Raw genomic sequence first — 14227 nt, 5'->3', positions numbered from 1 at the left:
AGTTAAGCAAAGCAGTTTTCCCCAATGGCTTTATTAAAAATGTATCTATCATATTCTGTGTCCCAAATTCATAATCTCTCTGTCATGGAGACCATGTTTCATCATAACTACTTTGGCTTCATGAATGGCCATTGTATCGGTGATGGTTCTTACAACTTTCAAAGTTGCTTGTTTTTACAGTGTTGTCAGTGTGTTAATTATGCTCCCTGTTCTGTTCATTTCATTCTTTATTAGTTTGTAAAATTCCTCAGAATTGTTCATTTTCACAATATTGATGTTAGAGTCTTAAATTGTTTTTTTGGTTCTGCTCACTTCACTCTGCATTAGTTCATAGACCACAACTTATTCAAAATGCTTTCCAGTGAAAAAGGCTTTTAAATTACTGCTTGACTTAATTTTTTAATTATCATATTTTTAATCTTTTCACATCACATTCATTTCTAAATATATCCCTTCCAAGTCTGCTGTGTAGCAAGCTATCCTTTGTAAAAAAGCATAAAAAGAAAGAGGAATAAAAAGCAGATGAATGAAACTAACCAATACATTAATTATGCCTATTTGCAGTATATGCACTATAAGAAGATGGGAGGGGTGGCTAGGTAGCACAGTGAATAGAGCATCGGTCCTGGAGTCAGGAGAACCTAAGTTCAAATCCTGTCTCAGACACTTAACACTTACTAGCCGTGTGACCTTGGGCAAGTCACTTAACCCCAGTTGCCCTGCCTTCCCCCCTCTAAAAAGCAAAACAAAACAAAAGAGGATGGGAGGTACTTTTTCTCAACTCTTCTGGGGACAAGCTTGGTTGTTATGATATGCAGCATTCAGTTGACTCTGTTCATTCATTTGATTTACATTATTGTTATCATGGATTTTTTTTCTCAGTTATGCTTACTGCAGTCTTTACTTCATTTAAGTCTTTTCATGCTTCTTTGAATTCTTCATATTTGTTGTTTCCTAGGGTGTAATAATTTTTTATTACATTCATCTACTACTATTTCTTTAGGCATTCCCTAAAAGTACCTTTGTTTAAAATTCTTTGCCGCTACAAAAAAAGGTGTTGTAAATGATATTCTCAGTATATAGGACCTTCCTGTTTTTAACCATCTTGTACCCACTGATTTTAAAAAAAAGGGTTTTTTTTACATCATCTATATTTTTAATGATATCCCTTTGATATTCCCTCTTTCAGAAAGTTATCCCATATAGTGAAACATTTAAAAGGGGAAAAACCCCCAAGTCAGAAAATTAGCCAACACTTCAGGAAAAAAGCCGCTGTTATATGCAGTCAGTGTTCCATGTCCATAATCCCCTACCTGGTAGTTTTGTTGTTGTTCTGTCTTAATCATAGTGATTACATATATATAATTTTCCTGGTTCTACTTTGCATTATAAGATCATAAATGTAGATCTAGAAAGAGACCTTAATAGTCTATTCCAATCCTTTCATTTTACAGATGAGGAAACAGAGGCTGAGGGGCTATGATTTCCCCACAGTCACATAGGTAATAAGTGGCAGTTCCAGAAATCAAACCTGGGTCATAGGACTTCAGTTTTGCCACGCATTCAGTTGTACCGTACTCACTTCTACCAATTCATATACATCTCCACATACTTCTCTGTAGTAATTATATTTGATATTTCTTACAACACATATTCCATTATATTCATTTGCCACAACTTGTTTAGCCTTTCCTTCATCAACAAGACTAGTTGATTTACTAAATTTTAGAATTGGAGGAAACTTCCAAGATGATGTAGTTCAATCTCTATCAGAAGTCTGAATCCCCTCTAATATTTGCAGCATCCAAAAAATTTCAGAATAGTTGACCCAGCCTCCCTGGGTCTCTGTTTTGTGAATTATAAAATATAAAAGTAGCAATGAATGTGAGGGTTGCTAAGGCCTATTCCAACTCTAAATCTATGAACCTGTGATTTCGAACAATCCACAAACACTCATTAAGCATCTACTATGTGCCAAGCACTGGAATTAGAAAGACACAAACTAAATAGTCCCTGCTCTTGAGGAGTTTCCACCCTGTCAGGGAAAAACACACACACACACACACGTACACACACGTTATATAAACAAAATAAATAAAAACTAATAGAGATATTAGCAGCAGGAAAAAATCAACAAAGGCATTATGTAGAAGGTGGGGTTTGACTTGAACTACAGAGTAAATTAGGGAGTCTTAGAGCAGAGATGAGGAGGAAGACTATACCAAGAATGGGGAATGACTGTTGTAAAGGCACAGTGCCAAAAGATGAAGAATTTGCATGTTGAGCATCAACAAGACCAGCTCAGGGGCCTATGGAATGTGAGAAAGGACGGTAATATTTCATATACAAAGTTCCAGTTTTAATAACTTAAAGCTGCCATAAGAATTTTTGGGTCATCTTGTGTAATAAGCCTGGAAAGGTAGGTTATGAGAAGTTTTAAATGACAGTGATTTGTATTTTATCCTAAAAGTAACAAAGCCATTGGAGTTCATTGAGTTTAGAAATGATAGAGGCAGTTAGAGTCATTTTAGGATAATTACTTTGGCACAGGTGCTGTGGTTAAATTGGAGAGGACAGCTAATGGTTGTCTAGTCTCTACTGAAGCCCTTCAGTGAGAGGGAACCTGTTTTTTGATTGCTGTTATTAATAGCAGGTTCTTTCTTAAACTGAGCTGAAAACCGTTTTCTTATACTTTCTACCTATTTGTTCTGCCCTTGGGAACTAAGCAAATGCTAAATAGTGGGACCGCCTCATTATATACTTTATGAATGTTCAATAGTTTGCCCTTCCCATCCCTCTTCCCTTCTACTACATTCACAAAAACAAAATAAAAAACAACCCATCACCAAATAAATGCTACCTTTCTTCTAGAAAGAATGGTATACTTTCTCCACCTTCCTGAGCTCTTAATAACTGTTGATTCAACCCCTTGCAATTCTTCCTTCTGAACATTCTCTTTCAAATGTCATCACAGATTTTTAAAAAATCTTATTGATAATGTCTTTTGTTTTTATACTACTTTAATTTCCTAATTTATTGATCCCTTTTCCCAACAAAGAGTAAGAAAGATGATTTTAAAAGTCAGCAATACTAACCATGTCAAGCCAGTTTGACATTATATATGTATGCAGTGTTCTACACTCATATCCCCTCACTTCTGCAAAGAAAGTAATGAGGTATGCATTGTCTTACATTTCTTTCAAGTTCAAACTTGGCCATTGTAATTATACAGCATTCCTTTTTAATTTTTTTGTTCTCATTGTTCCTTATAATCGGTGACTAAATCTAATGCTCTAATTTCTCAGTCCTCATCCTCTTTGGCCTTTCTGTAATATTGAGGTGGTTTTTTGTTTTATTTTACTATCGCTTTCACCTGAATTCTCTCTTATTCACTGGCTTCCATGTCAGTTGTTTTGCTGGTTTTCCTCTTTGTGAGGAACAAATTCTCTTCTAGTTCATTATCATGTTCCTCTTATGGCCTAAGCATGAGTGCTCCCCAAGGCTGTATCTTAAGTCCTCTAGTCTCTTCCTTTGGTGAACTCATCTGCTGCCATGGGTTCAATGATCACCTCTGCAGAAATCACCCCTAATTTATATATTTCTGATTCCATAACAAGAGAGAGCATCTAAATTTATATATTTCTAATTCCTAATCTCTCAGAACTTCAAGGCCACACTAGGCAGCTAGGTGCCATATAGTGTGCGATATTACCTCATCTATAAAATGGGAATGATAATTAACAGCACATATTTCACAGGGTTATTTTGAGGCTCAGATGAGATAATATGTATAAAACATTTTGCAAACTTTAAAGCACTATATAAATGTTAGATGTTATCCCCTTTTGTTTACTAGACATCTCCATTTGGATATCTGGCCAACACCTCAAATTCGACACAGCTAACTCATCACCATCTTCTCTTCCTTGCAAATAGACATCTAGCCCGTCTTGCTGTGTTCTGTGTTTCTGTCAATGGTGCCACCATCCTTCAAGTCAACCAAGCTCAAAAGCCCTTGAGTTATCTTCAACTTTTCCTTCTTCCTCATCCAGTCAGTTGCCAAGTCTCATCAGTTCTGCCTCCATAACATCTCTTGCCTCTGTTCTTTTGTTTCCACTTATCTAAGCCAACCCCCTAGTTCAGGCCCTCTATCCTGGATTGTAGTAGTAACTTTTCATTTGGCTCTCTGCCTCAAATCTCTCTCCTCTCCTGTTAACCTTCCACATATTTATCAAAGTGTTGCTGTTCTCAAATACAGGTCTGATCATGTCAGTTGAACAGATTGCAATTTGTACTCAGATTCCAATAATATAGAAATTCATCTGTGCAAAAAGTCCACTTTATAAAACCTAAAGTTTTGGGCTTGATATTAATAAGATGCTCTGTACATGTCTCCTACCTCTGTGTTCCTTGTACTCTGACTTATTAAAATTCATTTTTACATTATAATAACAGATCACATTTACTTTATTAAATATTTACCTCATTGTTCCCTTGTTAACTAGTCAAGACAAGTATAATGTTATGCTACATATAAAGAATTTGAGAGAGGGTGGCTAGATGGCAAAGTGAATACAGCATGGACCCTGGAGTCAGGAAGACTTGAGTTCAAATCTGGCCTCAGACACTTAACATTTACTAGCCATGTGACCTTGTGCAAGTCACTTAACCCCAATTACCCTGTCTTCTCCCCTCCAAAAAGCAAAAAAAAAAAAAAAAGAATTTGAGACACAGAGAAGCCAAGTGTTATGACCTTATCCATATGGCTTGTGTCAAAGCTAAAATTTGAACTTAGGGCTCTTGTCTGTTGGTCTAATAGTTCCTCCTCAGAAAACATACTGCCTTTTGGTGAAAGGTGGTGAGTAGGGACATTGAATAAAATCTTTTGATTACATTTTCCTGTGATGATTATCTGTTTCAAAGTAGTAGTATTCATTTGTGAGGAGCAAGTTTTTAATCCTTGTTTTCAAAGCTATAATATTCACAGACCTTTTCAAAACTTTTAAAATTTTAAACCAATTTATTAAGTTGAAATCAATATTCACTCTGAACCAGAAATTATTTCCTCCAATGATGTGACAGCCAATTTTGCCAACATTTTTTCCTCTTTAGCTGCAGACAAGCCCAGAATATGGTCAGGGAATGAATCCTATTAGCCGACTCGCCCAAATCCAGCAGGCCAAAAAAGATAAGGAGCCTGAATACATGCTTCTTACTGAGCGAGGCCTTCCACGGCGCAGGGAATTCGTAATGCAGGTAGGTGAAGAGAAGGGTTGGGCCTGATTACCTTAAGATTACCAATTTTAATACATGAAAAAGTTGTTAATGAAGAGGTACGTTTCTTTATTCTTCCTTGTGCTTTTATTTGTCCCTTATAGGTTTGCTGACATTGCCATGTGGCCTTTAAAAAGAACCACTCTTCCATTTTCCCATGTCTTTGTCTAGAATTTCTTGCCTAGGGGTTTATTGCTTCCCCACACGTCTAGTCCTGTCCTGAAATTGATAGTATATAGGAGGGTTTCACTGGGCTTAGTGAAATTCTGTCATGTGGGCAGCCTAATGTTACCTTATGTTTGGAGACTAGACGTTCTTTGGGAGAAAACATTCTTTGAAATGTTTACTCATTTTTTAAATGCCTTACCTGTAATGTTATGTTGTCTCCTTGAAAATTCCAATATTGGGATACCTCTTAAAACTCATTTAGTTGACAGTTCTAAACACTCTTTACTATTTGCCCAGTAGATTTTGCCCCCAACCATCTTTTGCCTTTTGTGCATATATGGTTTCAGATTAGATGAAACTGTTGTGTCATTTCTTACATGGCGACAACAGCTAGTCATTCAGGCTGTTGTTATATATAGGCGTTTGGTAGACTCTAAATCCTTTGTTTTTATACCAGGAACAATTTAAGAAGTATGGCTAATAGACCATGAGATGAAATAAGTCATTCTTAAAAGGTCAGAGTTGGAAGGGACTTTAGCACAGTGTGGAAGTTAGAGCTAGAAAGGACCTTCAAGTTTTTTACACCAATTCTTTCATTCTCTGTATTTGATGTGGTCTAGTGTTTATGACTTCATAAGTGGAGAACAGCTTGTATAAAAATAGAAACCTGTTCAACTTTCTCTGATTATTTGACTCGTTCTTTTAACAAACCAGCCATGGTTTGATTTTTGCAGTAAAAACTTAACTACAAGGGGCGGCCAGGTGGCTCAGCGAGTAAGAGCACTGGCTCCAGTGTCGGGATGACCTGGGGATCAAATACTTAGCACCCACCCAGAAATAACTGGCCATGTAACCTTGAACAAGTTACTTAACCCTGATTGCTTATTTAAAAAAAAAAACTTAACTATAGTTCTGTTGCTTGATTTTGTGCAGGTCAAAGTTGGTGGCCACACTGCCGAAGGAATGGGCACAAATAAGAAGGTGGCAAAGCGCAATGCAGCTGAAAATATGTTAGAGATCCTAGGTTTCAAAGTCCCGCAAGCCCAACCCCCCAAGCCAGCGCTAAAGACAGAAGAAAAGGTAACCATCCACAGACAGACAAAATCTACATCTCGAGGGAGACTTATCAGTAGGGACCAACATCAAATAAGGTCCTTGAGAAAGTCATAAAAAATCCTGTCTTTAAAGAAACATGCTCCAGTGGTTGTTTCAACACCTCGAACATGAGAATGTGCTTAGAAGTATGATATCTTTCAAGTATCTACAAACGGACTGTGAAAAATTGTTTGTGAATTCTTATCCTTGTTTAGTACCTTAAAGGCATGGGGCAGTTGTTTAAAAGAGATTCTTCTCTGCTTGGTGAAATGGTGGATAATTGTGCTTGAAACTTGTGTGCAGTTTAGCCACTTCTTAACATAAAGAGGCAGAATGCCAACGTAGATAAAGGCCCGGCTGCAGAGCCAGGAAGACTTCAGTCCTACTTCCCATTCTGACTTTGTGACCCTAGTTGAACCACTTAACCTCAGATGGTTCTAGGAAATTCTCTAAGACTGAATTGCAGAGAAGGTTGTGTCCTGCATTGATAAGGGAGGTTCCCTCTATCAGTGAAGTCACAGGTCCAGTATCCATCCCTATCTCCTAAAGTAAAGTGTGCTTAGGAGACTGGTTAACATGAGGCTTAAATTAGTGAGCGAGCTAGACTTGATTTTCCAGAACACAGATAGAGTGTGATGTTAGATTTGGAAAAGAAGGCATATATTTCTGTTGGTTTTGGTAGAATTTTTTCCCCCTAATGCAGGTTCCCTGGTGCTCAGAAATATCAGGTAAAAAGAGTCATGCTGGAAATTTTCAGTTGTTCACAGGAATGGACAAGTTGTACTTCCTTGTGAAAACCTTCATGGTTCTTCTTCAAAATTTTTGAATGGTTTTGTCAGGATAATCCTGAAAACACTGTGATTATTTAGTTCACTTGTGCTCTGCACAACTCTGAGAACAGTCCTCATCTGCTGCTTTACAGCAGTAGAGGCCCCAAACTGCTTTATTTTAATATACCCTAGCTAAATGTTGGGCTTTGTTTTTAAAAATTTCCTGCCAAAACTTGTAAGGATTGATTTATCATTAGTTACCGATGAGGTGGGAGCCCTTCCATTTGACTGCATTTCAGTCTTTATCTTTGACAATTCAGTCAGAGAATATAAATTGTCAGAACTTGAAGGGCCTCTAAAGGTCATCTAGTACAATCACTTCATTTTGTAGATGAGGAAGTTGAGGCCCCAGTAAGGGAAATAACCTGTCCAGTCACATAGAAAATTATTGATAGTTGAGATTTGAACCCTGATCTCTAGCCTTCCCCTCCAGTGCTGTTTCCACTACACCACACTGCCTTTGTTCTGTTTGAAACAGTATCTTACTTTCATCTCAGTTGGGATGGTGATATTAGTCCCAGAGTGTTCTTGGATTTATAAATTGAGTCACCCTAAAATTTTCCTTTGCATTAGTATGATTTCACATTATTTGGTCATTTTTTGGCTCCTTTAGGTTAAGTTGTCCATTTCTTACTGCTCTTTCTTTGAATACCATTGTTTAGCATTTCAGGGTTAAGAGAAAACCACTTTATGTATGGCTCTGATGTCTGAGGACATATAAGAAAATGCAAGTTTAATGGCTTTCTATATTTATATGAAAAAATGAGCATATTTTAAGGGGTGTGTGGTCCTACATTCTGTGGGAGAGTAAGGTGACTTATAATGGGTTTTACTGCATATAGTAGTGGTGACCCTAAGCTCCTGCATAGCTCTGGGTGGTGATAGAGAGCTGTGTAATTTAGAACTCCAAATATGAACCCAGTAGACATTGTTAATTTTTGATATGTAAATACAAAAGCTAATTTTTCCTCTGTGCAATCAAATTCTTTAGAAAAATGCTATTGGTTTGTCTCTGACTTTGTTTTTTTAAGACCCCAGTAAAGAAACCAGGTGATGGAAGAAAAGTTACCTTTTTTGAGCCCAACTCTGGTGATGAAAATGTGACCAGTAAGTGTGACCTCATTGGAATTTTGAAATGGATTGGCCTGATTGTGTGAATATTGTATTTTGTGGAGGGGGGGAAGAAGACATCAGTTAGAATTCCTTTATGATTTATAAAGTTTATCTTTCTTCCCCCGCTGAGGTTCTCACTACCTCGTGCTTGCCTTTGTCGTGGGGACCTTTTGCTTCATTGATTATACTTTGGCTAAGCATCAGTCTCAGTGGTCTCCTTTGCTTCTTTCTTTGTCTTTATCCTCATTTTCTCTTAATGCTACACCATAAAGAAGAGTTTGAATACCTGTTGTTTCTTCTTGCCTTCTTTCTTTTTACCTTTTCCCCCTTGTATTAGGAATCTGAAGACCTGAGGTCTAGTTCTGGCTCTTCTATTAACTGGCTTGTGACCTTGGGCAGGTCACTTCCCTTTTCAAATGTCATTTTCCATAAAATGAAGTGATTAGATGAATGAATCTCTTCCCCTGCTATGCTATTATAAATTCTGTGTTCTAAGGTCTCATCTAACTCTGACATGAAATATAACACATGCATATATATGTGTGTGTGTACATAGTATATCTCAGAGATGAATAATAAGTGATTTTTCAGGGACTTCTTGCCTTCTCTTTCTTGAGTTCATTCCCACCATTCCTTTGTTTCTATTACATCTTTCTTTGAGATTTTGAGCCAACTTGGCAAGCAAGTATCATTGCTGATCCTTGGGTTTGTTTAACATCTTAGTTATTTATTGGTGCCCAATCTATATATGACAACATATATACCTTTTATTTCATATGATTTTATGTGCATGTTGCCACTTTGCCTGTTGTTTCTATGTATCTATCGTGCGTTCGAGTTTGATGGCTGTTTTGAACTTATGTACATGTCTCCTTAGGTAATAAGGAAGATGAATTTAGGATGCCTTATCTCAGTCATCAGCAACTTCCAGCAGGAATTCTTCCCATGGTGCCTGAAGTGGCACAGGCGGTAGGAGTCAATCAAGGACATCATACCAAAGAGTTTACCAGGGTAGCTCCGAATCCCGCCAAGGCAACAGTCACAGCCATGATTGCTAGAGAGCTGTTGTATGGGGGGACCTCCCCCACAGCTGAGACCATTTTAAAGAATAACATCTCCTCAGGCCATGTCCCCCATGGGCCACTCACCAGACCTTCTGAGCAACTGGATTACCTTTCCAATGTCCAGGGAATCCAGGTATTTATTTTTGAACCACATAACATGTCATTGTCTTGTCATATTTTCCCAGCTTGTTGGGGAGGAGGAACTTCTAAAAGTTTATGGAGCTGTTTTGGGAAATTTACCATATACCACAAGGACTAATTATAAGGATTCCTTTCTTCGGGGGAAAGACTGAGCTAACTTTAACTTCTGCCTTGGCCTAGACTTGAGAATTTTTGCTCAGCTTTTAAAGGAGGTATTTTATATCTTGGGTCTGATAAAAGAAGAATTGGAAAATGTCACATTACTTGGTTGCTGAGAGGGAGTCTAGTGCCTTTGAAAAAAGAAACAAGCCTTCTGGAGAAACTAAGCCTTTGATTTATTGGCCTAACAACTTAGCCTTTGAAAGGAGCAGTTGTGATGATGTTGACATTCTTTGTATCTGACATTTCGTTCACCAAGGTGAAAAAATGATTGCTTCTTTAAGACGTGGAGAAGTTAGCAGATATTAGGGTCCCTAAGAGGCATGTCTAGGCCCCAGATTGATTGTGTCTTTGAGGAAATCACTTTGTCGTCAGCAACAACAAAAGTATCCTACAGGGAAGGGTTTGGTGCTAATGAGGGCTGCAAAAGTCTGTGCGATGGTGTGTAAAAGTATTAGTCTCTGGTCCTTGACTCCTCCTTCCCAACCCAGTCAGGTCTAGTGAACAATAGGGAAAATGTAGCCAGAGTGACCCAGGTGCCATCTCTGGCCCAAAGCATTCGGCTCACTTTTCTTCGTCTCGTAGGCAGAACTAGCTGAGAGTTGCGCTGGCAATTTCCCAGCTGTCCTTAGGAATGACAGTAATTTCTTGTTGTTGGACTTCTTAGGTGGAGTACAAAGACTTCCCCAAAAACAACAAGAATGAATTTGTCTCTCTCATAAATTGCTCCTCTCAGCCGCCTCTGATCAGCCATGGGATCGGAAAGGATGTGGAATCCTGCCATGATATGGTACGTGACTTAACACTTAAGTGACCTTGCCTGTTCATAGGCTGGCTTTTTTGGTTTAGTTTTTTTGCCTTTTGGAGGGCCGATTGCCTTTTCCATAGGGCAATTGGGGTTAAGTGACTTGAGGCTGGCCCTTTTGATTGAAAATTAAATAAGTGGAGAGCTGTGAATTTAAAAACCCAGGTACTGTCCCACTTATTTCAGCTGGTAATTGACCTCACATTTTCTTTGAAAATCTTTGCTCTTTATAATTCCAGCTCTTTGCAAATTGCTCATTTATGCAGAACATTTCCCCAAGAACACTGTAACTACATCCTGAGTTTGTTGTTCAATATCTGATTCTGTTTTCTCACACAAAATTAATCCACTTTTGACTTGGCTAAAATGCAAACATTTCTCAGGGGAGAATCGTTCCTCTTGGTACAAACCTCACATCAGGATGAGAACTATTTTTTGCTATTTCTTCCTTGTATTTCTTTTTCTCTTCCTTCCCCACACTATTTCTTCTGTCATTTATGACTTTGGGATCAGTTGTCTTGAGTCATAATGGTGTTGGCCCTTTGTTAGCCTCTCACCAGAATGAAATTCATCAGTTCCCAGCAGAGTCGCACCAGCTGGAACACCTGGTGCTGCCGGTGAAATACGGTTTACCTAAAAAATCTGTGGTTTCCTCAGTTTGAGTGTTCCTCCTGCCATACTTACGTAGACAGCTTTCATGAGTTGGCATGTCTGCCAAAAAATGTGACAAAATGAAAAAAATCCTAGTGACAAAAATCTCTGGGAATGAGCTACTTTGAACTTAGAGCTGGTCAGGCCTACAGCCCAAACAAAAGACCCATCAGAGCTTGTGACTCAGGTTGGACAGCCCCAGGTCACCTCCTTGCCAACGTCAAGATCATAGTAGAACAGTCATTAAATGAGAAAATGCTGAGTGATAAAGGTTATTCCTCAAACTCAGCTTAAGTGATTGCTACCTGACCAATCACAGTCAAAGTGGTCCTCATTCCCTACTTCCAGGTTATTAAGCTGTGTGATTAATGAGAAATGTCCTTCCTCTCCTTTCTCTGTTCCGTTTCCCAGGCTGCACTGAACATTTTAAAGTTGCTGTCTGAGTTGGACCAACAAAGTACAGAGATGCCAAGAACAGGAAATGGACCAATGTCTGTGTGAGTGTACTGTTGTTACTATAGGAAACAAGCCTCTGCTCCCCTCACACTAACCCCAACAGTTCCTTGGGCTTTATCAGATCATCTTCTGGGGAATGATCTTTAAGTACCTTAAGTACTACAATCAGCCTTTGCCATAAGCTCAGGCCTACCTGCCAGGCTACCTGAACTTCCTGGATGTGTTATTTTTTTTGTTTTCTTGCGTTGTATTGGTTTTTTTTGGTCAGGGACTCAACAAATCACATTTCATAACTGGTGCCTCATGACTTATCTTGTTTTTTTTTTCTTTAAAGGTGTGGGAGGTGCTGAACCTTTTCTGGCCACAAACCACTTTAAAAGTTCAACATATATACTGAAACTGCTTTGCAATTTTGGAATTTCTGATGCCTCCAATGGGCAGAGAGATGTGGTGAATGATGAAATGGAGAAGGCAATAGTAATGAGAATGGAGACAAACAGGAGGAGGCTGTGATTGTGAACTCTCCTGGTTTCTTCTGATGGGGCCAGACAGGAGGTGCAGTGGGGGAGAGCTAAAATCATGCACAAGCTACTGCTTGGATCTGTTCGTGGGGAAGGAGGGTCAAGTGAACGGAGAGCAACTCTCTGGTCTCCTACATTGAGTCCTCCTGTCTCAACTAGGAAGTAATTGTTCATCATCCTGGAGTCACATGGTCTTCTTCAGTGCTTTGTCTTGTGTTTTTATAGATGTGTGAAACCAGAAAAGGAAAGCAATCCCCTTCTCAAACTGGCTAACTCAAACCTTTAGGGACAGACACTGGACAGCAGTGCCCAACAGGCATTAGACTTGACCCAAGTCTGAAAGCACCAGAGAAAATCAAATGCTTCCTATTCAGTGTAACCTGTTATAGAGTGAGTGCTGCAGCCCTTCCATCTTCCTTGTAGTTACTGAAACCATAACCATTGCTTTATCCTAAGACAGTGATACATTTTTAGTTTCCTTTTTTGTTTTGATTGAAACGACACTATACGTTTTTTTTTCATTTGAAAGTTTCTCAATTGTATCTAGTTATATAGCACAGTTTAGAAACTTGTCTGAGACTGACGTTCTCTGTAAACTAACCTGCAAAGATCATATCCATGTATGTGGCTATACATTTTGTTTCTATCGGAGTAGCCTAGGACCATTCCGATGATGCCAATTGTGTGCCATCCAGTTTAATGTCCCAGATATCTATAGAGATATATATATATAATATACACACATATCCATATATATCTCTCTATATAGAGCCTTGATGAAGTTGCCCAATGGTTTGTAAATTGGACATTTTAGGAATTTTAAGCTTCACATGATCATTTGGTTTACTTACTATTTCCTTTTTTTGTTAAACACAACAGAACTTAAAATAAATGAATTTTGATCTTTTTAAAATTAAAAAAATAAATGTGTGTATATATAGCTCTCTGTGGCACACAGCTTTCACAACACTACAGGATATGATCTCAGTGTAGTACATATAAAAACTGCAGATTGATTTTCCTTGAGTGCTTTATACTGTTGAATTACATCTCCATGTAGGGCTGAAAAAAATTAACGATGTTTATATATAAAACTGTGTTGCTTTTGATGTTGTGTTATTGTGCACAGAAATGTGTGCAGTAAGTTTTTGCATATGGTCCAGGTAAAAAAGCACGGTCGCCTTGCAAGTTAAGTACTGCTTCAGTTCATTGTTCACGCTGGAAATTTTTTCTCCTCATGGAATGTAAGTAAAACTGAGTGTTTGTCACCAATAAATGGTCATACTAAATTTTTTTGGTTAATTTATTCTTGTATACTATTGTTGCTGGATTGCCTGCCCTTCCTTTCCCTCCTTGGGGGAGTGGAGGTAAGGACTTGTAATGCTAATGTGATTCAGTCTGGCCAATAATCAGAAGGTCTAAAATAACTTTATATAAAAACCATTGATCAATAAAATTGCAACTAATGAATCCTGGTAATCTTTGAGCAGTGACTAAAGAAAGGAATGCAGAAACTTGTTTTGGGGTCACAAATATCATGGGTCATTGGACTCATGTTAATGGATGTGCAGTTGTAAATAGGGCAGCACAAACTTGGGATTTCTTCCCTGGGTTCTTACTTCTGAAAGTCTCATTAGTTCCCATTCCCTAAGGCCACACCAACACTGGCAGACTTACTTTCCCTTCCATGCATCCCTCTGGGGTTTGGGAGGCCTCAGGTGTATCAGAGGCATAGACCAGATTCTCAGGGGAGGAGAGTAAGCTGTATGTCTGCCTGGCACAATGACACCAAAATGGGGCAGCCCCACTCCTTTCCCCCCCTTAGCCAGTTAAATATCTGTCAATGTGCTTTGGAAACACTGTTGAAGATTGGCAGTTTCAAAATCAAATATAGGTTAACTAAGAAGAACTGAACAGACTGAACCACTTGAAGGAGCTGTGATGGCTAAC

General features: G+C 38.5%; 1 protein-coding gene across 11 annotated transcripts in view; it reads left to right on the top strand.

Annotated features, from left to right (window-relative positions):
* STAU1 (staufen double-stranded RNA binding protein 1) overlaps positions 1-13566 on the top strand; it is a 63352-nt gene extending 49786 nt beyond the window's left edge. For all 11 annotated transcript variants that reach the window (XM_069072381.1, XM_069072380.1, XM_069072378.1 and 8 more), the window contains 7 exons: positions 5113-5256; positions 6376-6522; positions 8399-8474; positions 9358-9677; positions 10512-10634; positions 11712-11797; positions 12091-13566. In XM_069072381.1, the coding sequence (XP_068928482.1) occupies positions 5113-5256; positions 6376-6522; positions 8399-8474; positions 9358-9677; positions 10512-10634; positions 11712-11797; positions 12091-12106 (912 nt within the window). In that variant the 3' untranslated portion in view covers positions 12107-13566. The remainder of the gene's footprint in view (positions 1-5112; positions 5257-6375; positions 6523-8398; positions 8475-9357; positions 9678-10511; positions 10635-11711; positions 11798-12090) is intronic.
* The last annotated feature ends 661 nt before the right edge of the window (positions 13567-14227 follow it).

This window comes from Petaurus breviceps, unplaced genomic scaffold (genome assembly GCF_028583685.1).
Source record: "Petaurus breviceps papuanus isolate PSGF00001 unplaced genomic scaffold, PetGlider_PUasm1.0 90847, whole genome shotgun sequence".
Lineage (NCBI taxonomy): Eukaryota > Metazoa > Chordata > Mammalia > Diprotodontia > Petauridae > Petaurus > Petaurus breviceps.
Note: the sequence above shows the minus strand (reverse complement) of the source record. Positions and strands in the feature narration are given on the sequence as shown.